Source organism: Condylura cristata, unplaced genomic scaffold (genome assembly GCF_000260355.1).
Source record: "Condylura cristata isolate star-nosed mole 26May11 unplaced genomic scaffold, ConCri1.0 scaffold00006, whole genome shotgun sequence".
In the NCBI taxonomy this organism is placed as follows: domain Eukaryota; kingdom Metazoa; phylum Chordata; class Mammalia; order Eulipotyphla; family Talpidae; genus Condylura; species Condylura cristata.
Window position 1 is genome coordinate 33,396,408 of NW_004567107.1, and position 23,684 is coordinate 33,420,091.

Consider the following 23,684-nt stretch of genomic DNA (forward strand, 5'->3'; position numbering starts at 1 on the left):
TATTGTCATAAGGAAACATTCCGATTATATTTTATTTTCTTGTTAGGTATGGAAAAATTTTTGACCACTGGGTTACCTGTAGATTAATTTGAAGATGAAATTCCTGGGCTTTTTATTTGGACAATAATATTTGCAGTAATAATTCTCCTCCTCAAGAGGACATCGGTGGCAAGGATTCAAAATTTAGGGGTGAAGAGGTCTTGCTTTTCCCTCAGTCATATCTGCCACATGTAAACCATAGCAGCAGAGGCAGTTAATATTTCTGGCATTGAGCCAGGAACTGACTGGAAAATTGTTCTTCCTCAATAGATACAAGCTGGAGCTAGTAATACCCTAGAGTGTAAGTGTTTATCACATTTTATTCTTCTAAAGTTTCCTCAATTTATTTGTATAATCTGTGTTAATGTCCATCCTCTTCCTCTCGGACACTTCTGGGAAATTAATCTTATGTTTTAAGTTACTACACAACACTTAGCTATAAAGTCATCAACTACTAAATTTAATTATTTGAGTGCTGGTAGCAAACAAACCAAAAGGAATAATTTGTGGAGACACGACACTGATTTTGAATAGTTGACTTTAATACTAGTTCCAAATGCATTCAGTCATACCCATGTGCATTCACACTTGCCAGGAAGTCTTGCATTTATTTTACATTTGACATGATATATCCACCACAAAACTGCAGTTTACGTTGTTTAAGTATTTGTGAATGATTTCTATAATTCCCTGTAAAAACCATAAATAACTATAAAAAGAATTTATTATTTAAAAGCTGACATGTGAATCTATTTAAATAATTTATCTTTCCCAAAGTATTTCCATTTTACTTCCTGACTATGCTACAAGATTCTTTCTGAAGCCCTGCTTGATTCTTCAAACTGCCCACCCCAGTAGCATGAATACCAATTACCTTACATTATGCTGTAAAGTGTAAAATAAGAGACCCAGTGAACAAATTCTGTATAAACTCTAAAACCAGGTATTAGCAACAAGGTACCTTTGAGTGAGGAGGTATCACAGCTATAAAAGAGAATGTGTCCAGTTTTACTATGAAACTTAAGGAAGTGGACTCCAAAGCCCAATTTTTTGTGTCTGTGAGGAAAAAAAGTCCCTTAAGACATGCCAGTCTGAATGTACATCAGATGCAGTCACACTACAGTAAGAGTGCAAAGATGAAAACGTGGAATAATTTTCAATTTTGCTAAATTTAAAAACTCCATACAATTAACAGCAGTGGGCATGATACCAACAACCACTGACTCCAGGCAAGGGCTCGATTTGTTCACTGTACCATTGTTTTCGCTTTCCAGGAAATTTGTAAATTTTCAAATTATGATGTGAATAAAGTCTGTCAGACAAGACACTATGAAGCAAAAAAAAAATACAAGACATAGACACAAAGTGTGGATCACTGAAAACCAGTGGTCTTAGGGTAAAGAACTAATGCCCTAACTCAAAGGTAAAGCCTTTCTTTGAAGAGAGCAAACATGGGAGAAAATTCTGACATTAGAAGAACAAACTGGTCTAGAAGCCAACAGGGACAGCATTATGTATAGACTGCATTCACTGATGTCATCTCCTGAGTTTCAAACCAAGTATGCTTTTCTTGGTCGAATAATCATGTTAAATCATACAAGCAACAGCAATATACTTGAAAATGTGACCATTCAGGAGGATCAGAATAACAAAGCTACTGATAAAAATGAAAATGGTTTCTAATTTTGAGGAATAAAGTTTTCCCAGTTGAATGCCTGAAAAAACTGATAATGTGAATTTCTCATGTACCATTTAAGTTTGCTGTATTAAAAAAAATCATCCTTTTGATTCTGGTTTAAAACCTCAGGTAAATGATAAAGCTTCCTATTTCCCATTAGATCTTTGGCCGAAAAGAGTGTCCATCAGTTCAGCAAACAGCAAACTTTAAAAAAATCTTAATTTACTACTTTGAAGTATGAGACAGCAGGACAATCGCAACCTCAAATCATATCTTTTAGTGAAAATGTAGAGTAAAAACCATAGGCTGAGCATTGCCGATATGGAGATAATCTCGCCTCACACAAACCCAACGTTCCTTTCATAAAGGCTCCTCAGGCATTCAAGTGCCCTGCCTGGAAGGGCAGCACACCTGTCCCTCTCCACAGTAGGTGGTGGGAAAGAGCCTCAGGAACAACCGGCCTAGGAATAGCGGATGGCTGGTAACATGAAGCAAGGTCGGAGACCAGACCACTTCAGCGGAGGCCCAGGCGACACAGGGATGAAAGGCTGTAAGAGGCTGGACACAGGACCATCCGAAGAGCCTTCATTTCTGGGGAGAGTGCAAATTGCTGGTTGTAATACCCACTACTCCCCCCACACTCACCATATCATTTCTTAGTTCTCTACACTAGTGTAGATCGGATCACACAAGAAAACTAAAACAGCGCTATGGAGCAGCACAAAGACAAATTCTTACACAGCAGATAGAAAGTTCTGGGTGATGGGAATTGACAAACACCTGGAAAAATTGAGTACTACTCTAAAAACTATAATAAACAAAGGTATCTTAAGTGACATCCCTTCTAATACACCTAAGATGATTCACAGAATCGACTAAGCTAGAAACTCTTTTTTAAAAAAAAAAACCCACACATACACACGGTAAGAAGCAAAATTCAGTCAGAAATACTTACCTTCAATCGTGTCTTATTTTTTGAGTTCCCTGAGATGACATACATACTTCATGCTACACAGTATAGATTTACAGGATCATTTAGAGGATAGTCAAATTCCTATTTCAACACATAAACCTACAAGATAAATTACATCTTTATAATTACTTGTTGCTATAAAGTTATTCAAATCAGGCTAAGTAATCTTGGCACAGGTCAAATTTTAGAGTATTATTAAGTCCCTGAGGTTTTTTAATAGGCTGATTCTTGCAGCTGTCTCTTCTCTGGCTGCCTGGGCCTCTTCGCCCCACAATGCTGGTGAGGACCTCAAGGTTAACTATAGGTCAGCAATCAACAGCAAACCCCTTCTAACAACTATGCACTGCAGAAGCCACGTAGCTTTTCTTAACATGATGATTCAGAGTCCTTGGCCCAAACAGCGACCCCTATGGATTTATTAAAGGCGCATCGGAATCACATAAGGTGCATCGCATCTATCCTTCAAATGTGTAAGAATGCTTGCAATGGTCAGTGTTTCAATTCCTCCAGAGCTTTATGCCTCAGATGTTCATCCAAACATTGGATGGCAAAGAGGTCGATGTCCGTGTCAAACTTATTGGCAAACAAGTGGTGAACGTGCAGCAACCAGTTCAAGTCCCCTGCTCCGAAAACACACACAGAACGCAGGTGGACCCCATTGCAGGGCGGGTAGGGGGCACCCTTGGAAATGTCACCTTCAAAGTACTGCCACTTGACAAACCTGGCGATTGCATGCATGTCAGACATGTCATACTTGTGGCTTAAAGACAGTGACCCTGGCACTTCAGGGATCCTCTGAATAGTGGCCCAGAGGTATTCATCTGGGCTGTATGTGTCCTTTGCCCACTCTATGAATTTCTGGATTTTTTCATTCTTGAGTACGTAATCCACATACTGCCTACTGACTACAAAATAGGCACTGCCTGAAAACAGAGCTGTTTCCAGAGGCGGGGGCATTTTGTCAGTCCCGGTGTTTGTCAGCTTTCCATCAACGACTATATGATGCTTTTTCCACCTTTCTTTTTTATTCGCTGGCATTCTTTCCGTTTCTAGGTTGTTTTCACCCATTAATGATTTGAGTTTCCTGACAATTTCCAGATTGGTTTTAATAGGAAAATCCATGCCACAAAGATTGATCAGGTACTTCCAGTTTGCATTCATGCTGTAGAGGTCCTGCATGCAGTTGAGGTCAGCCTGAACACGACTCCACGATGCATACACCACATTCTCCAACTGACTGGCTACAAAGACGTTACTGAAACAGGATGCAATGCCCATCACTGCAGCCAAAAAGGACTCCTCTGATTTTTTGTCCACGTGAATGCAATAGAAATTCTGAGGCATATAGATAGCTCGCAGGAGCCTGTCAAGCATTTCAATTTTGTGATGAACTACTATAGAATATGCTATTGGGAACTCTGCTTCTTCTCTACTAAGAGGTTCGACAATGTATCTGCGATTCTTGATGAATGAAGTACAATCCCTGGTCATGTTTATATAGTCATAGGTTGTCCACCGAGGGCGATTTTTAAATTTCACTGTTATAATCTCAAGCTTTGCCTTTTGAATTTCATCTACATCACCCTGTAAAATCTTAGTGCAGTTAATGTTACTACCAGGATTCTCTCCATCCAGCTCCAAATGTCCAACACTGACAAATTCGGGCTTTTGATGAATTATTAAAACAGAGAAGGTGATCACGAAAAAACCAAGGAGCAAGAAGTAGTATTTCGTGGGATAAGAAAAAAGTCTCCTCCGCCGCAACTTCCGCAGCATTTCAAAATATAATCAGGGGCTTTTCTCTCTTAAGGGCAGGCTTCACGCAGCAATGATATTTCCTCTGTCCTGTCCTTGAGAGTTGTCAGTTTGTATTTATCTGAAGTGCATAGGCATCTTGAAATGGAGAATAATACTAAAAGAAAAACAGAGAGAACAAATTGTCTTTTACAACATCTTCCTCTTGGTTATGAGATCATGTGTATAAAACAAAAAAATGGGGGGGCCCTCACAAGAAAAGAGGTTCTGTTCTAGGAAACTCAGTCTTTAGTATTAGTGCCATACTGGTCTTAAAAAAATAAAAAAGCTGAGTACAAGGATGCACTATGATATCGTACAAATTTTGCCTCTCAGGTAGACTGAGGTGTAAAACACAGCTTAAGACCTAAGCTGTAATTTCTGAATTCTTCACAGTTGCTGATTTCTTGATCCTGTGCCACTTATGATTAGCACTACTTGCCTTTATCTTATTACTAATCTGAGTTCCTCCACATATATCCAAAACACCCATCAGAGCTGGCATCAGCAGCCCTGAAAAAATAAGAGGTTTGGGATCATATATATTTGTCAGGTTAAGACTGGGATATATTTAGGGAGAAATTCAGAAATGACTCTTTGAAAGAAGACTGAATGGACCAGAGGGGCTCAGATGATCTCTGGCCAGATTTGGGGCTATTCTGCGTTGACCTGACTTAGTTCAGTTCCATAGCAGGCATCAGAGTAAGAGAACATATTGCATAATTCAAAATGGATAAACTTGCATTTCCTGCCTTGGTCATAACAGGTTACTTTAAACCTTGTAGGAAAACAACAGTAGTGCACAGATTGTAATTTAGGACAGACTTTCTCTATATTCAAATTCCAGAATTGAAATGTACCTTATATAGAATGCATACAGAATTCAAATGGTTTCAAAAACTGAATTTTATAATTTGGCAATTGGTCCTACAACTAACAGGTGCTGTTGTTCCAGCAGTCAAATGTATGCCCACCAGATTTATACCCAAAGTATATGTCAAGTTCGTTGAAAAATCAACCCAATAAAGCAAATCTTGCACTTGAATATGATGCTCATCATCCTCCAACCATCCTGACCACCTCTCCCTCCCCTCCAAAACTGCATTAGAAATGCATTGGGAGATTCTGCTGAAATACTTAGCCATTAAAACAATAGAGCAGGCCCTCCCTGGTGGCGCAGTGGGTTAAAGCACAGCACTGAGAATCTGAAGCCACTTCCGCATGAGTTCAATTCCCGCCTGCCCCGGAGGAGACCACATGGCGAGCCAGACCTCTCCTGACCAGCCCGCTGCTTCCCTCAGCAGTGTACTTCGTCGATCTGCCTGTTCTGCTCCCCACTCTGTCTCTGGTGAAGCCTCTCACCGCCCCTGAGCCTCTGGCCTGTACCCCAGTTCTGCATGAATAAATAAATAAATCTTTAAAAAAAAAAAAAAAACAATAGAGCAACTCCTGCTCCTTAATTGGTCCACAGAATGTTAGGAAACGACTGCCTAGTTACTAGATAACCTCTAAGCTTACTGAACAGAGAATCACAGAGACACAGAAGTTAGAAAATTAATCCAAGCAAGTTACTAAACAAATAACAACAACAAACTTTGCATCAGGCAGAGGAAGAAATCTGATTACCAGAAATGGCACATTATAAATGTTCACTTTCAAACAAACAAAAGATCATAAGACACAAAACAAATAAACATGAAAGTCTGGCCTGTACATAGAAAAGGAAGTCCATTAAAATGCCTGAGGAAACTCAGGCATTGGGCTTGACTAAACAAAAACTGTAAGCGGCTATTACAAATATTTCTAAATCCCACATTGACAGGCCTGTCATTTTATAACGTTGCTTGACATGCAGGGTGATCAACCTTGTAATATTTTCCTCTTAAGCTATACATTTCATTTATAATCTTGAATCTTTATTTTTTTTAAAAAAAGATTTATTTATACATATAAGAACAGGATATGGGCCAAATGTGAGAGGGTGAGGGGATTCACCAGAGACAGAGTGGGGAGCAGAACAGGCAGATTGTCTGACATTCACTGCTAAGGGGAGCCGTGGGCAAGACAGGAGCAGTCTGCTGTGCCGTGTGGGTCACCTCCCTGGCCGGTGATTGAACTTCTGCTATAGTGGCTGCACATAGCTTCACAGTACTATGCTTTTACCCCTTATACCACCAGGGAGGCCCCCTTGAATTTTTATTTAAACAAGCATTGGTAAAGATCAAAACTTTGTCTTGAGTGCTAAAAATCTAGAAGATTCAAAACCAAAGTAGCCCATTTTGTGAAACATATTTTTGTACTTGGCAAATTAGAACTTGAGAAATTGTATAGACTAAGCATTTATCAAATTTATCAGTGGGTTAGCTTCCTGGTTGGGTATCAAACTCAGGTTGCAGTGGCTGGCTATAACCTGGTAGCACTGAAACTTTAATCCCTGCACCGTCAGGAAGGCCCCCCCAAAAGACAATTTTTACTAAGAATGGTGAAACGTTCACAAATAAGTACAGTTGCTAAGAATAATATGCGTACTTATCCTGGGAAGGAGTAATTTGAGGCAAATGTGTATCGATTGCTGATATGTACCAAGTTTATTATTTCAACTCATTAAACTTGGCCCAATTTCCCAAGTTTGCTTTAAAAATTCTTTAAATACACAAAATGGTATAATCACTTAGAAGTTTCTCATGAAGTTAAATGCTGGCTAGCCTATTATCACAGCAATCATCCTTCAAGGTATCTACCCAACTACCTAATATACATTCACATGAAAATATTTGTGGTAGATTTATTGATATTTGCCAGAAATTAGAAACAATCAAGATGCCCTCCAATAGTAAATGAAGAAACAAATTGTAGCACAACAAGGAATATTACTTAGTGCTAAAAAGAAACTAGTTACCAAATCATACAAACACATGTTGGATACTTAAATGCACACTGCTGAATTAAAAAAAAAAATCAACTTAAAAAGTTTGCATACATTCAACTATATAACATTCAGGAAAAGGCAAAGCTATAAAGACAATGCATTTTAGGACACTGAAATTTTTCTGTATGACACTATTGCGTGGTTATATCAAAGCTCACAGACGTGGTACAACATTAAGAGATTCCTCTTGAGAAAAGGAATTATACAAGAAGTCCTGAAAATGATTAAGAACACTTCAAATCAGAAACTATAGAATCGAGAAGATGTGGATAGCATATTTAATGCACAGAAAGACAGTCAACAAAGAACTTTATAGTCAGCAAAATTGTCGTTATAAATCAATGACAAATCAAAACATTCCCAGTGTCTTACCCAGTAGTTTTAACTCCACATCACTAATAAAGATTCAGAATAGTATACTTTTATAGAAAATGTAGCTTTCTTTGCAACTTTTCCCCCCAACTGAATTTAAAGGCAACTGAATGAATAATTATAACAAGATATTGACAGGCTTATTATTTTTTAAAAAACATTTCATTTTTATTTATGCATACAGAACTGGGGTATGGGCTGGAGGTACAGGGGTGGTGAGAGGATTCACCAGAGACAGAGTGGGAGCAAAACAGGCAGATGGACAAAGTGCAGTGCTGAGGGGAGTAGCAGGTGAGACAGGAGAGGCCTGAGGCCATGTGGGACACCTCCAGGGCCAGGGATCGAACTCACACTGAAGTGATCACAGTCATCTTGTCAGTGCTGTGCTCTAACCCACTGTGCCACCTGGCTTATAATGTTTAAAGAGGAATAGTCCAAAGGAGAAAAGTAATAGTCCAAAGGAGAAAAGAAGAGAGCTATATTAGAGCAAAGCTTTTGAATATTACTGAAAATTAGTTGGTATTAACTGGATGCATTAAGATTATTTTTGTATTTCTAAGATGCCACAACTGAATGCCCTTCTGCAGAAGGCTTTGAGGTCTAATTCTGCTGGCTTCTCTAATCCCAGTGAATACTGGTCAGGGCTCCATTTACCTCTCCAGAGACTATTGTTATGTGACCTAGAGGCTGCTGTGCACACTGCTGTGAGTGATGCCAAAGCCAGACGAGTATCTCAGAGGATCATGACTCAGCACAGATTGCTCAAATGCCACCCTAAGCAAGAAGCAAAGATCCGATGGGGGTGGAGTAATTTCCCCTCCATGGCCTCACCTCATCTGAGGTGGCTTGTCTCTGCCCCCACCCACAGACTTGCCTGCCTTAAGGGTGGTCTCTGGACTGCTGTGTGTGACTCAGTGAGCTGCCACACTCCCTGAGGCCTCCCCTTATACCAAATTTCTGAGGTTTCAACAGTGCCTGTCTCTCCAGACTGGTCAGGAAAAGCTCTTGAAGTCCCTCAGAATCTAGCACCAAGATTAGTAACACTAAGCTCCACAATATGGCCTGTTATCTGCCAGAATTGAGCTAAGAAAACATTGATAATAGGGGACCTTTTATGACTCTGCCTCTGTGTCTCACTCAGAAGGGGATATTCTAGATGACATATTGCAACTAAAGCTAGATGTGATGAAAGAAAAAAAGGTCAAAAACCTATCACCCTTCTTTAGCACCCTCATTCCAGAACCAGGCACAGGAGATGGCAGAGAATAACTCAATTACCTTCATTGAATAAATACAGTCACTCTCCAGGGAAGTCCGTGTTCTTTGGCTAAAAATTTAATATCTGTCCCTGTTCACTTTGCATGTCAAAGAATTCAATTTCTAGTTCTCTACACTTGCAACAGGTACAAACCTATCAAGAGAATAGATTTAAACGGATGATTTAAAGATGAAATGAAAGTGATTTATTTTTTTTTAAGTCCAAACCCCTCAAATCCAATGAATGTAACTTAAGAAATGACAACATTTTGAAAGCTGGAAGGGATGAATCCTAGCTGATTTGGGAAGTCTCAGAAAGCTGAAACCTACAACACAGAGTGGGGAAAGAAGAGAAACGACCCAATGTACAACACAGCTTCCACCTCCTCACCCCAACAAACCACCCCCCAAAGACTCAAGAATTGGCAGCACAATTCCTTGGGAAGCAGTGAGGAAATGGAGTTAAAAACTAAAAATAGGTTGAAAACCTATTTACAAGGCAGTTGGGAGCCCCAGGTGACTCCCCCGATGCATTTGGAGTCCTGGACCCAGCAAAGACACTGGAAAATGTAAAACTGAAGGAATCTAACCTGGCGATTACCAAGCACAGCTGAGGGAAGGATTACTGACCTGAAAACAAGGGAATTAAGTCAAACTTCCTTGTTTCCAGAATATTGAAAGGCAGGTGGATACCTTCCGTGTACATGCCTCAAACAATAGAGGACTACCAGATAGACAAGAAAAGCTCAAGACCCAACAGAGATCAAAATAAACAGAAACTAATGGAGAGGGTATCAGCTAATCATTGGTATGTAATCAACCATAATCCTCAGTGACTTAGAACAAAACCACCTGTTATTTCTCACTAATGTAGGCTTGGTTGAACTCTGATTTTACCTGGGTTTACCTGCATGGAGGTGTGTCAGGATTGGAGGTTTCATTGTAGCTTGTTCACACTTGTCCCGGGTCCTGGATGTCTCACCCTTGTAGGCTAGACCAGCTCCCTTACTTGGCTATCTCAAGCAGCATACCAAGAGAATAAAGAACAGCGGTGTCAAGGCTGCAGAAAGTCTAACTTCTACAACATTGACATCATTGCTATTCATTCTATTCATCAGAGAGGTATCAGGATTCGGGAGGAAATAAGGTTCTCCTTAAAGATGGAAAGAGAAGCAAAATCACATTACAAGACACATGTAAACTATAAGGGGAAGAAGTTGGTAAAAATTAATTCCCAAGGGGTACTGGATCAATGGAGAAATTAGGGTCAAAGAAAGAAGAAAAACCCGAGCTTTATTATCTGCAGAGATATACGTGAAAGAAACTACTGCAGTCATGAAATAAGATTAAGAGGCCCCTAATTCAGTGTGCATCCAGGTACAGCCAGCCTGCACTCGGGTTCTGGGCCATGGGCTAGGAGGCGTGGGCACTGCTCAGGACACAGAAATAGAACAGGTATCAGACTTATGACTGGAATTTTCTCTGGCAAGAGTGGCACTTGGTAGGATGAGCATCTTTGTGAAGAAAATATCCCATTTGTCATCTCTCATTAAATTAAAGGTCAACTGATGAAGTAAACTGTCTTCTGAAGAATGAAGCACCGTCTATGCAGCTTTGAGAACCAGGGGGCTTCCCTCGTGGTGCAAGAGGTAAAAGCATGGCACTGTGAAGCTATCACAGCCACTACCTCATGAGTTCAATCCCTGGCCAGGGAGGTGACCAACATGGCACAGCAGACCTCTCCAGTCTTGGCCACTGCTCCCCTCAGCAGTGTATTTCAATACATCTGCCGGTTCTGCTCCCCAAGAGCTAGAACTGCAACCAAAACAAGAAGTGACAATCATCAGTATAACAGATAATGCTATAGTCAAATCAGGCACTCAGTCCTTTTTGCTGTTCACTTTTTGCCCTGGAGAGTATGTGGGTGTCACAGCCTAAATGACTGATAACAGTTTTCAAGGCATTGTAAAAAATAGAATTTAAAGGCCAACCTGTTACTTATGGTCAGACTAAAATACACAGGAGACTTGGAACTATTCCAACTATGTGGCCAGAGTCCAGCATGAAACTAGAATGCCTAGAGAAATGGAAAGCATAGATAAGACAGCTGTGGACTGAAATTATGGAAGATAAACCTAAAGCACAATGTAATCCAAATAAATGGCTCTGTACCTGAATGTAGAAATTGCTTAGTCAAGACCAGAGATTTCAAATTGCCTGCACATAAGAACTTCTGTAAAAATTTACTGTTCCATTCATATTTCCATAATGGAAAGAGGAACTCCCTAAAGATTGTCATGATAAAAATGTGTCTCCACCCAAAGCACTGTTACATTTGCCTGTCCTCACTGGACATCAAATTCTATTCTGCTCAGTTTTGTGAACCAGATCAGCAATTTAACCAGAAATTATATTTTCCTCCTCTAACTACAACACTGCCATATGTGAAACCCTTGTTATTCATTTCCCAAGTTTAACCTGGGTTTTAAAATTTAGCTTTGTTCATTAATTAAAACAAACAAACAAAAAAAACCCCTAAGACCTCTCTGGGTTAAAGTCTCAGTACTATCCAGCTATCCCAGCCATTGCTGTGGCACAAGTTCGATCCCCAACCAGGGAAGTAACCCACATGGTCTAATAGATTCTCCTGTCTCACCCACTGCTCCCCTCTGCAGTGTATTTCAGTAGATCTGCCTGTTCTGCTCCCCACTCTGTCTCTGGTGAGCCCTCTCACCCCTGCTCCCTCTGCTCTATACTGCAGTTCCTGTGAGCATAAATAATCTTAAAAGGAGAAGAAGAAAGACCTAATAATCAAGGTATCCAATATATTAAAAAAGAGGCAATAAATATTCCCAGGATTACAGGGAAGAGAGATTCCAGGACATGTAGGCATTCCAGGAAGAAAAAGGTCAAACGGCTATAGAAGGTCTACATATTGCACAGGAATGACTTTGAAGAGATTTCAACAACTGAGCTCAAGTTCAGAGTTAAGTAAAATGTATGTAGTAAATAATATCAATATAAGACATGATCTAAGGGAGGAAAGCACATGAGAGAAGCCATGGTGTGCCCCTGAAATCAGTTTATCTGTAGTATAATGCGTTGCCATTGTGGTCTAACAAAAACTATGATAATATACAGTGAACCTCAAAACTATCTTCAGAATGTAAGTTTCATTTCCTTGTGTGACTTCTCAACAAAAGGAATACAGAAGTAAGTATGTTCCATTCAGCCAAACAGCAAAGAGAACTGCAAAAATATAAAACACTGCTGTTCCACATACTAGGCTTCATGAAGGGGCTTTTCATCAGAACAAAAGAAAAAGACAAAGACCACTATGATCATATGTGAAGGGTTTACATTTATCTTCAAATAAATGATTGTTTCCTGTTCAATTAATTATTGGATAAATATTGAGTAATGTTATTACACATAAACAAACGTTCTTCAGTGTCTTACTGTGTCAGCTTAGAAAGTAGAAGCCTGAAGGAAAAGAAAGGAGAAAGGAAGCGATTGTTACATGCAACAAGAACAGTTTTGAAAAGAGGAGGAAGGAAAGCAAGAAATAAAAGCTGTTTGCCATTCACTGTCCTAACTCTTCCCATTATGATGATACAGAGTGTATCATAATAAGGTAAATCACAATAATGAACAGATTTTAAGGACATCTATGGCACCATGGGCATGGGCAACAAGGGCATGATTTCAACTTTTTAAAAATCAGATGAACTAATTAAGGGGACATCTACCCCAAATGATGCCCAATGTCTGAAATGCTCATGCACAGAGAGCCCATCCAACCCCATCTGAGCAGCAGCCTGGCAGTTTGCAGAACATTTCTGTAAGAAGCAGAGCAGGGTGGTCTGACTCTAGGGATATTCTCCTTGCAGGTCTCCTTGTCCATTCTGTAAGTTTTGCCCAGCAATAATAAAAAATGCTTAATTTATCCCCAGGAATAAAGGAAATTGAGAAGAACTAATGCTGGAAATCCCCTGTGCAAATATATGGCAAACCATTAGTAGACAGAGATCCCAGAGACGGACTGGATTTGTTATTTCTTCTCTGAACATGTTTTCCTTGTCCACCCTTTACAAAAGCAACCCACATTCAGAATGTGTAAGGCTAAGGAACAATGCTCTTTAAGGAGATTAGGGCACCCACAGAGCCAGACACCAGAACAGACCTGCTAAGGACTCTTATTCCCAGAACATCTCTCTACTCCCCATCAAGGTGTCTGTGTCCTTTGGCCATCAGAAATCAGGGATGGAGGCACAATGGGTTAAAGCACTGCACTACAAGCTACCTGTAACCACCTCAGTGCGAGTTTAATCCCCAGCCAGTGAGGTGATCCACATGGCACAGCAGACCCCTCCTGACCTGACAGACCTCTCCTGACCCACCCGCTGCTCCCCTCAGCAGTGTACTTCATCAGTCAGCCTGTTCTGCTCCCTACTCTGTCTCTGGTGAATCCTCTCACGGCTCCTGCACCTTTGACCTGTGACCCAGTTTTGTATGCATAAATAAATAATCTTAAAAAAGAAAGAAAGAAAGAAATAGGGGGCAGAGCTAAAGACAGCAAGACTTGAAGATGCCTGGCTGCAGCTCAAAACAAGGCAAAAATGTAAATGAGAAACTATAGAGATCTCTGGTCATCTCAAACGGGATTCCAGGACTATGTGTATGAGACTTAATGTTTGTGTTTCCCACAGGGGAAAAAAAGTCTCATTAAATCTCAAGACTATTGCTACTATTGCAATACCAATATCTCTTAAAAATGAAAAGTGAGGGTTAGAAATAGGAGATTTACCCATACAAGTTTTATACACTCTTTTGAAGCACAAAAGAATGCCTACAATTGTGCTGAAGTATCAGAATGAAAAAATCATATTAGTAGTTAGGGAATGCAAATAAACAAAATGGGGTGTAAATAAAAAGACAGAAGAAATCCAAATATTTCAAAATCCATTTTCAAAAATTGGAAACTTTTTGGTAAATGTACCTTTTAGCTTTGTCTCTTCTAGATAAGAAAACTAAAGTGCAGAACTTAAATGCACCAAATTGCAGTATAGGAAGAGTAACATAAATTGGAAGCACTTCATGTCGGGTCTTACAGATGGACTATCTACAGACACCCCAAATAACTGGTTTCTTACTGTGCCTCTTAGTACAACTTCAGGACTGATCTTACCTTTCTTAACTTTTCTGCACAAGAGCAGTTGGGTTAGGTAGGGGTTCCCCGACTCCTGAGTGACAAACTGCTTGCTTTGGCTGTTCCTTCCTCAGCCAAGGGTCATGGGGAGGGACTAGGGAAGCCCACTACTGGCTGGCTGTGTCATGAGTAGAGCTAGCAGGAAGTCCCGCTGTGACATAAAACACTAACCAGACTGTACCTCCACAAATCTGATCATTGAGTTTCTCCTCACACTGACACTTTTTGAAACTGAGAGGCATCTGATGCACTGATTCACTATGTGTTCACTGCTATGGTCATGCTTTTTTCACCTCTTTAAAAACTGATACTGAATCTATAGTGTTTTTTAGAATGGGATTAACTCAAAACTAAGGAAATTGTTAATGTGAATAGTTAACAAGTTATTTTGCCAAGCATTCTACAAACATATGGAAGATACATTAAATTATAGGTTATACATTAAAATATATTTCATATATATAGCATGTTACCTTATGACATGTTTTATTATATAACATATAGCATGTATTTGTAGATAACACATACAATTGTTATTAAGACAAATGTTATGTATTGTAATATATACTATATATTATAGACACACATTAGTTTTATATTACATAAACAATTATACATATATAGTTTACACATTTAATAAATACATTATATATATAATCCTCACAACCACCCTGTAAGTCACTAGTTTTATTAGAACAGTTAAAAGAAATTGAGGCTTTGGTGCTTTAAATATGGTCATTTGTTCTAGTTTACCAGAAAGAAAGAGGAATTCCCCTGAGGGCTGAGCAGCCTCTTTTTGCCCAAGAACACCCTGGATCCAGTTATATCCAGCTTCAAATTGTACCTCCCCCTCTTCATTACATTTTAAGAAGCCCTAAAACCTTCCAAACCTTCCTGCAGGCACAACTCTCTTCCTAAAGGCTTCAACCTCAGATATATAAGAATCCCCTTCACGTTCAAAGACCAAGTGAGCATTGAATGCTCCTCCTAAACAGCTTCATAAACTCGAGTGGCAGGATTTAGTCACATGGTCCTTTTTCTCTAAATTGCATTTAGGTATACTGGTAGAATTTAAAATTATTGTCAAAGCTACAAGTAACGGCTTTATTTGTCTCCAAATAATGACACCAAGGTTTTAGAGATGAAATCATATTCAAAGATGAAGGGTATTTCAGTCTGTACAGAATAAGCCCAGTAAAGTAACAAGCCACCAAATATGTTGTAAATGTGCACAGGGAAATTCTGAGCAGCACATCCCCCAACCTACTCTGCAATCATCTTTTGTACCATGAGAGGGGTGGTTATTCAAACACTTCTGTTGTGTTTCAATTTTCATTTTCACTTCAAGAATTTTTCTAATTGAAAATTGAGATAAAATGGCCCCATTTCTCCAACATAAGCTCCACTTAATTTTTTTTCAAAGCATTATTGTAACGATAATTTCTAAGAAAACAAAAGGTCATTACAGTCCCACTCAGGTACACATCATTTTCATGTTCCCTCCTGATACCTGTTCAGGAATACTACCTACAAACATCTTTTTTCAGCTGTAACAGCAGGTAAAGTTCAGTTCTCCACAATGCTATCTGATGGATAGCCAAAAGTATTCTTTGTTTTTGGCACAATTTATTTGTGTCTCATGGTTGAATACAAAGGGCATTTCCAAATTACTGTAAACATGAGCCACAATCCTTTTGATATGTTCATAGTTTTGTTTTCTCCTGCCTTTTGTATGGATTTTCTTAGAATTCCCAAGACTGGTTTTCTTATATCAAAACTTAAAAAATTTTATTGCTCTTGATTGCCTTCCAAATGGACTATACTGACGTCTACTGTCACCAGTAATATGAGAGCCATTTTCTCCAGATTTACTATATAATTACCTTAATTATGGACTACATATTCATATAGCATATAATTACTTTGTCAGCATTGCAACTGTAAAGTAGTGTATCACAGAATCTTTATTTTTAATTTCTTTGACTACTAGTGGCTCAATATTTTCTCCTAAGTATGTTTACATGTGAGGAAAAGGGGAGTTTGGTAGCAATTTCAGCTTTGGCACCAGACTGCCCATCTCAAGGCTGGGCACATTAGTAAGCTCTTAACATCTCCACACTTCAGCTTTCTTTAGTTTAAAAAAATGCTTTAGTTTAAAAAAATGATAAATTAAAGCAATTTAATTGGACAACTATAATTTAGATTTTTATAAAAAATAGATGAGCCAACCTATAACATGCTTTTACTGGTATCTGACACATAATGACACCTTAATAGAAATTAACAATTTATTCATTGTTGTTTATCTTTTCCCTCCTTGGACTTTGTTCAAATCTTTAATTAATGTCCAAAGGTAACTTTTTCAGACTTCCCAAAGGAGAAACTATTCCAAGTTTACATGGAAATACCTAAAAACTTTCAATTTAATTTCACTCCGAACATCTATTATATAAAACTACATCTCCCTGATCTCAAGGAGTTCACACAATGGTGATTTGCTGAGCCTAGGGGGAAATTATAGGCTTGGTCAATACAGTTAAAAACTATTTTGGGAACAATGCTCCCATTGTAGAACTGAAAGGAAATTTAGAGAACATCTAGTCTGCTAGAAACACCAGCTCTGGGAGCAATTACCTACGAGTAGATTCCATGGTCCAATAAATTAGGAAAAATGTAATCCTAAAGACAGGCAGAATTTTCTACTTCTGGACTTCTTACGTCTTAGCCCAGAAAAAGTATTCAGCATTTCCCAAACTCACTGCACCAAGAAAAAAATTCAAATGACCTTATTACCAGTTCGCAAGGAGAAAACCCAGTTAGTCCCACTCTCTCCCCTGCCTCACAAGGCAGCTGAAGTGCACATGTGATTTTTCTATGGGTCAGTGATGATGGGAAGGCCAAGGTTAACTAGCAGGGCCCGCTTCCTCTGCCACCTCAGCAGGTCCTCTGCTCTGCCTCACTGCCACAGTGCCACTGTGAAACCTGACACTTCTGTGGCCATTGGCCCTAGAACCTTCCCCTACTTCAGGTTCCTACTTTCTTTGTCAATGCAATTCAAATATCACCCCCCCCCCCAAAATCCCTGTCCAACAAGTAATCATTAACTTTTTTTTTTGTTATTTTTTTAAGACTTTTTAAAAAATGCATACAAGAACTGGGGCCTGAGGGGAGTGGGGGGAAGATTCACCAGAGATAGAGTGGGGAGCAGAACAGGGAACAGGTAGGTCACTGAAACACACTGCTGAGGGGAGCAGTGGGGCAAGACAGGAGAGGTCTGCTGTGTCATGTGGGTCAGCCCCTTGGCCCTGGGTCGGGAGTTAAATTTATGCCACAGTGGCTGACTGGCTGGCTGGCTAGTGACAGCTTGATATTGCTGAGACTTTAACCCCTGTGCCACCAGAGAGGCCCAAATCTGTTACATTTTTTTAAAAAAGATTTATATATTTATGCTTATAGAAGTGGGGTGCAGGCCAGAGTTGTGGTGGGTGAGAGGATTCACCAGAGACAGAATGGGGAGCAGAACAGGCAGAATGACAAAGTACACTGCTGAGGGGAGCAGCAGGTGGGTCAGGAGAGGTCTGCTATGACATGTGGGTGACCTCCCTGGCCAGGATCAAACTCGTGCTGCAGTGGCTTTGAAGAGCTTCATAATGTGGTGCTTTAACCCGCTGCGCGACCAGGGAGAGCCCAGCAAATATGTCACTTTTAAACCCACTCTAAAAACAGTATTACTGAGCATAATCAATTGACTGTAAATCTGCCAAAATGGCATTCATCATGAAACATGGGTCCTCTTTTAATGGTTCCAATACAGAGAGAACTATCCTCAAAACAGCAAAAAATGTCTTCAACATTAAGCAAGGTATTTACTTTAAAACTGCTCAATTTGATTTGTACTTTATTAAAATGCTGTATTGCAAATGTAAAATGCAAATTGTAAAATGCAGTCATGCCTCCTCTATTTTCAGCAAACTCACACATTCTCTGACAAAAGGCAGTAGATGAACACACACTGTCATATTGTCTATAATGTCCTTTTATAATTTGTCAGCAACGCCAGGTCTCCGTCTGTGTAGGCTTTCATCTGTAACTGGAGGGTAGGGAAATTAGCAGCCCCCCGAAGAGGGACAGATTCTTGGGGTCACACATCAGTGGCAGCTACTATTAGTGCTTCAGGCATTTAAAATGCAAAACCTAAGCATAAGGAGTGTTAGAACTGGATTTTCTCAGATGAACTAATAGCTGTGAAAAAAGGAGGAAGAAGAGGAGTTCAGGGTGCTCCATGCGTGTGGATGGATCTGGGCTAGCCGCGTGCTGCACTTATGTCAAAAGGGCAAACCAAGTCTCCCACATCAATACAGCTGTGAGGATGTTGCAGGGCTGAGCCAGGTCCAGGTCCAGCTGCTAAGCCCAGGACATTTGTGATTACTCGACTCCAAGTGATGGTCCGCAGGGTCCTGCCAGTTTAAGCTACACAGGGCGCACCTGACATGAAACTGAATTTCGAACTGTCACCTTCACCAGCAGCCCAGAAGTGTAGTTGGTACCACAATATGTTTATCAGAAAAAGCAAACTGGTTTGGGCAGGTTCAATGACAACAGCCCTAAGGTGACAAGTGAATAAAAATAAAACCATTTACTGTCAGAGGGTAACTGATGGATCACATGATTTCTGGAAGTTCATGCGCTACGTGACTTGTTTAAAGAAAAGTTAATGTAGATATTTCAAAAGAAAGAACACACACGCAATGTATTCATTAGTTTTCCATTTCAGCACTTACTTTTAACTCTAGTAGTAATTTTATTTTCTACTCAGTAAACATGAGGGGGGCATGCTGTGGGGGAAGGCAGTTTTAGACTGAAGTTTGTCATGTTCTCAAATCTTCACATCTATGTCTATAAAGTATATATTGAGAGTACTTTGACTCAAATAGTAAGTCTGCAACATCTTACCAGAAGTAAAAGCTTTGACTAAATACCCCAATATTTAGGGGCAATTGGTGTTTTTCCATAAAAATTGTGTGTACTATTGTACATTTGTACTAAAAAATTATGTGCATCACAAAACAAAAAGATGAGGGTAGAAACAAAATCTGCTAATTTAATCACCTAAATTCCTGCTGACTACAAGTTGTTACTCATGTTTGTAATGAACACACTTCATTACTTGTGATAACTCTTATTGACTATGCTGTAATACTCTGAAAGGCTGCTTCCAGACTCAGTATATTCTACCATTTTGTTTTAATCACTGGCTGGGGTGACAGATATATTGGAGAAACAGTAAAGTGTTCTCAGCGCTTCCGTTTATCCACAAATGACAGCAAGATTTTTGGTGAAATTCAGCTGGTTAAGTTTCAATCAGCTGTCCTAGCAAATTGGTCAGTAGATGTCACATTTTTATGAGTTAACAACTAGATTCAAAAATTCAGATATAGCCCTTACTTAAAAGATTTTAATAGATAACTTTGTTGTTTCCAATTTTAGGGTCCTTTTTTTGAGAGTTTTGATCAGTGGCGGGAACCTGGACATGGACCTTCCCCTCCAGGAGTCTCACCACTAGCAGCTGTCCTGTCCATCCCAAGACTGACCCCTCCTCTGAGCGCTACTGTCTGTAATCCTCAAGTATAAGTTCAAAGGTAGGAGTACCTTGTAGAAAAGGTGAGAAGAAACTATCTCAGATGTTCCACAACAATTTTTACAATACTTCTGACACTAAATGTGGTTTGTTTCCTCCTGACAGGGACCAATTCATACATCAACTGGGTATTCATTCAGTCAGTCATTCAATCACTACCTCCCCCCAAAGTTGGTGCCAATCCCACCAATCAGTGTCACAATATTGTCCCCACTTCAAACACCTTCTGTAAGTGGGGTACCCTGGCTATCTACAAATTCAGGGGTTCTCATGATGGGTTTCAGGTTTAAAAATCTACTACCATGGTTCCAGAGAAGTAAGAATACTTACTTACTACTACCATTTCAGTATAGTCTGCAAACCAGGAATGGTCAAATGAAGAGGTTCAAAGGGACATTTGGGGGGAGGGTGTGAGAGACATAGTCCTGTCCTGAGTTACACCCTATTAGCACCAGGTTGTGTGTGGTCCTTTACCCAGAAGCTCTCCTAACAGCATTAAGGGCCGTAATAACCCAATCTCTAGGCATGGTTACTTTCCCAAAGGTCAGTGGGTAGGGCTGAACATTCCAACCCTCTAATCACTAGATGTTTCTGGTGATCAGCCGCAGGCTACCTTAAAGGGCTCCCAGCCTAAGTCACCTGATTAGCAGTACAAACTCAAGTATAAAAAGGGTTCTTGGATGAATAACAAAAGCTATTCCTATCACCCAGGAAATTCCAAGAATTTTCAGGAGCTATGTCAAGAGCCACAGACAAAGATCAATTTTGTATTTCTTATTATATCACATAGGCCAAGCTTAACAGCAATCAACATCATCATAATCCTTTGCAAGAAATCCATCACAAAGTTTACTACTAGAAAATGCTCTGTAAATAGTATTTGGTGAAATAAGTGATTGCACACACCCCCCCCCCAACTTAGCAGATGCTTTTGCTTTCTCCTTGAGAGAAAAGAGAAGTCTTCAAAATTCTAGACCCACATTGAAGCCTCTTTATTCAGCCTCCTCCTCCCTGTTCTATCAAAGACCAATCTCTCCACCTGCAATCTGGAATCCATCCTCTTTCACCTTCCCTGAAATCTCACTGCACTGTTTATTTCTCATTCCCCTATCTTTATCCTCTGCCTCCCAGGAGTAGTAGAGCACATTCAAGTCTTTCCAATCTCAATTTGGAGGGAATAAAAGTCACAGGCACATATTCTTCTTATCTTGGCAGGTTACTGTTTGGTTTCTTGGGAGCCAGATATATTTCAGGTATGCATCTTAGAAAATTTACATGTATATATACAACATTAAGTTCGCTACCAAGTGAAAATTTTAAACCCGAGCTTCACTGAATAAATCACGTTCACAGTAGAATTTTATTCTAGGAAATGAAAAACTTTATCAGCAATAAAGCAACTGCATATTTCTGAGGTCTGAGAAACCCTAACTTTATGAGAGAACCAACCCTACATGATATATATAACTCATGTCAGAAGAAAGAATGTCTTGAAAATAGAAACCTCTCTTTCAGGACCCATCTAACTCAGGGACCTTGAAATAACCGTGGTTATATAAGATGCATTCTTATTTAAAGCTGGTGGTCTACTGGGGCTCTTAAAGACACCCTGCAAATTATACAGTAAGACTCAGTTTGGCCCCTTAAGTATCTGGTGTTATAGTGCAATTTCACTTCAATTAAATTTTTTTGGCCTTGATTTCTATTAGGGATTATGTCAATTTTATCAAGTCTGGCCAATTAATAACTGATAAACTTTTAAAAACATAGACATCAAGTGTACAAAAAGGAGAAAATTAAAACTACTACAGAATTCCTTTTTAGTTTCCAATGTGTTAAACTTCATGAAATTTAACAACTATGTAGCATCCAACCCATACACTTCTTCTTAAGGTAAAACTTAGCAGGATACACTTAGATGTCTTTATATAATAAAGACATCTTTATTATATAATGTTTTAAAATGGCAGATATTTGTAAACTTTACAAATACCTTCCCTAGAAGTTTATTTTTTAAAAGAGTGTTTTATTTTTGCTTAAAAGAACTGTGGTGTAGGCCAGAGGTGCCGAGGGTGAGATGATTCACCAGAGACAGATTGGGGAGCAGAACAGGTGTATCTACTGAAAGATACTGCTATGGGGAGCAGTGGGCAAGACAGGAGAGGTCTGCTGTGCTATATATGGGTCAGCTCCCTGGGCAGAATCCAAACAATCACAATGGGCCTTCCTTGTGATAGCACTGAGACTGATAACCATTCCACCAGGGAGCAGGGAGGCTCCCCTTCTCTAGAAGTTTAAAGCTAATTGTGTTTACTTTATAGGTTAGCACAAACAAATTTTAAATATTGGCTCATTTTTTCCCTCCTTTGGACTGTGTCCTTCAGATTACACTTGGCAGTATACACACTTAGATTGTTTATATTGGAAGGAGAGGACATCTGGTATCCGGTGAACAGAGGGCAGGGATAGGGCTCCAGGTCTTACACAGACAATGCTAATAAGAGAATATCTGGCCAAAAATGTCAACAGTGCTAAAACTGGAAATCTATGGTCTAACATGTTTTTTGCCAGAGACATGCAAGAAATTGCCTGAAGCCATGTACATCATGTCAGAGTTGATGCAGAGTACATATGGTTCCCAGCAGAAACACACCTGAATTATATGATGAGATCATTTTCAATAGTTTTCTGTTTCAATAATTTCTGCTTCTTAACACCTCATTCATGAATAACATACAACCACTACATCAGAGGTCAGACATTTTCATTCTCCTGATCATGTAATCACCATGTACAACAATTTCTAAAGCAGAGGTTTGAAAATGCACAATGCTTAAACCAAATTTTGTTTATTTTTTTAAACAAGACCAATACTTAAAATTAAGTTTTTTTTTCTTTTTTTCTTTTTCAGCTGTTTGGGGGATATATAAAAACTCAGCTTTGGAAACACTGGCCAAGAATTTCTGCATGGTCATAGAGAGGAAGTGGCCACAGCCACTCTGGTTTTTTTTTTAAAGATCTATTTATTTGTGCATACAGAACTGGGGTATAGGCTAGAGGTACAGGGGCAGTGAGAGGATTCACCAGAGACAGAGTGGGGAGCAGAACAGGCCAACTGTCAAAGTACACTGCTGAGGGGAGCAGCGGACAGGACAGGTTAGGAGCGGTCTGCCACGCCATGTGTATCCGGGGCAGGGGTTGAACTCATGCTCAAGTGACTTAAGCTTCTTAGTGCCTTGCTTTAACCCTGTGCCACCAGGGAGGGCCCAGCCACCCTGGTTTTAAGGAGTCCTCTACAATTCTCCTGGGACCTAACTTTTAAGTACCAAATTTTGTTTATTTTTTTAAACAAGACCAATACTTAAAATTAAGGTTTTTTTTCTTTTTTTCTTTTTCATCTATTTGGGGGATATATAAAAACTCAGCTTTGGAAACACTGGCCAAGAATTTCTACATGGTCATAGAGAGGAAGTGGCCACAGCCACTCTGGTTTTTTTTTTAAAGATCTATTTATTTGTGCATACAGAACTGGGGTATAGGCTAGAGGTGCAGGGGCAGTGAGAGGATTCACCAGAGACAGAGTGGGGAGCAGAACAGGCCAACTGTCAAAAGTACACTGCTGAGGGGAGCAGTGGACAGAACAGGTTAGGAGTGGTCTGCCACGCCATGTGTATCCGGGGCAGGGGTTGAACTACCCTGCGCCACCAGGGAGGGCCCAGCCACCCTGGTTTTAAGGAGTCCTCTACAATTCTCCTGGGACCTAACTTTTAAGTACCAAATTTTGTTTATTTTTTT

At 39.7% G+C, this 23,684-nt stretch overlaps 1 protein-coding gene across 2 annotated transcripts in view; it reads right to left on the bottom strand.

Annotated features, from left to right (window-relative positions):
- Nucleotides 1–584: 584 nt before the first annotated feature.
- The window catches only part of GCNT1 (glucosaminyl (N-acetyl) transferase 1, core 2), a 24,379-nt gene continuing 1,279 nt past the window's right edge, over nt 585–23,684 (bottom strand). The window contains exons 2-3 of one of the 2 annotated variants that reach the window (XR_001145121.1): nt 2,673–4,602; nt 585–2,308 (exon numbers count right to left, since the gene is read on the bottom strand). Coding sequence is in view for 1 of the 2 variants with exons in the window: in XM_012721137.1 (XP_012576591.1) it covers nt 3,180–4,466 (1,287 nt within the window). In the remaining variant the exon portion in view is untranslated. Of the gene's footprint in view, nt 2,309–2,584; nt 4,603–23,684 lie in introns of those variants that run through there. The other variant, XM_012721137.1, reaches the window with a different exon arrangement.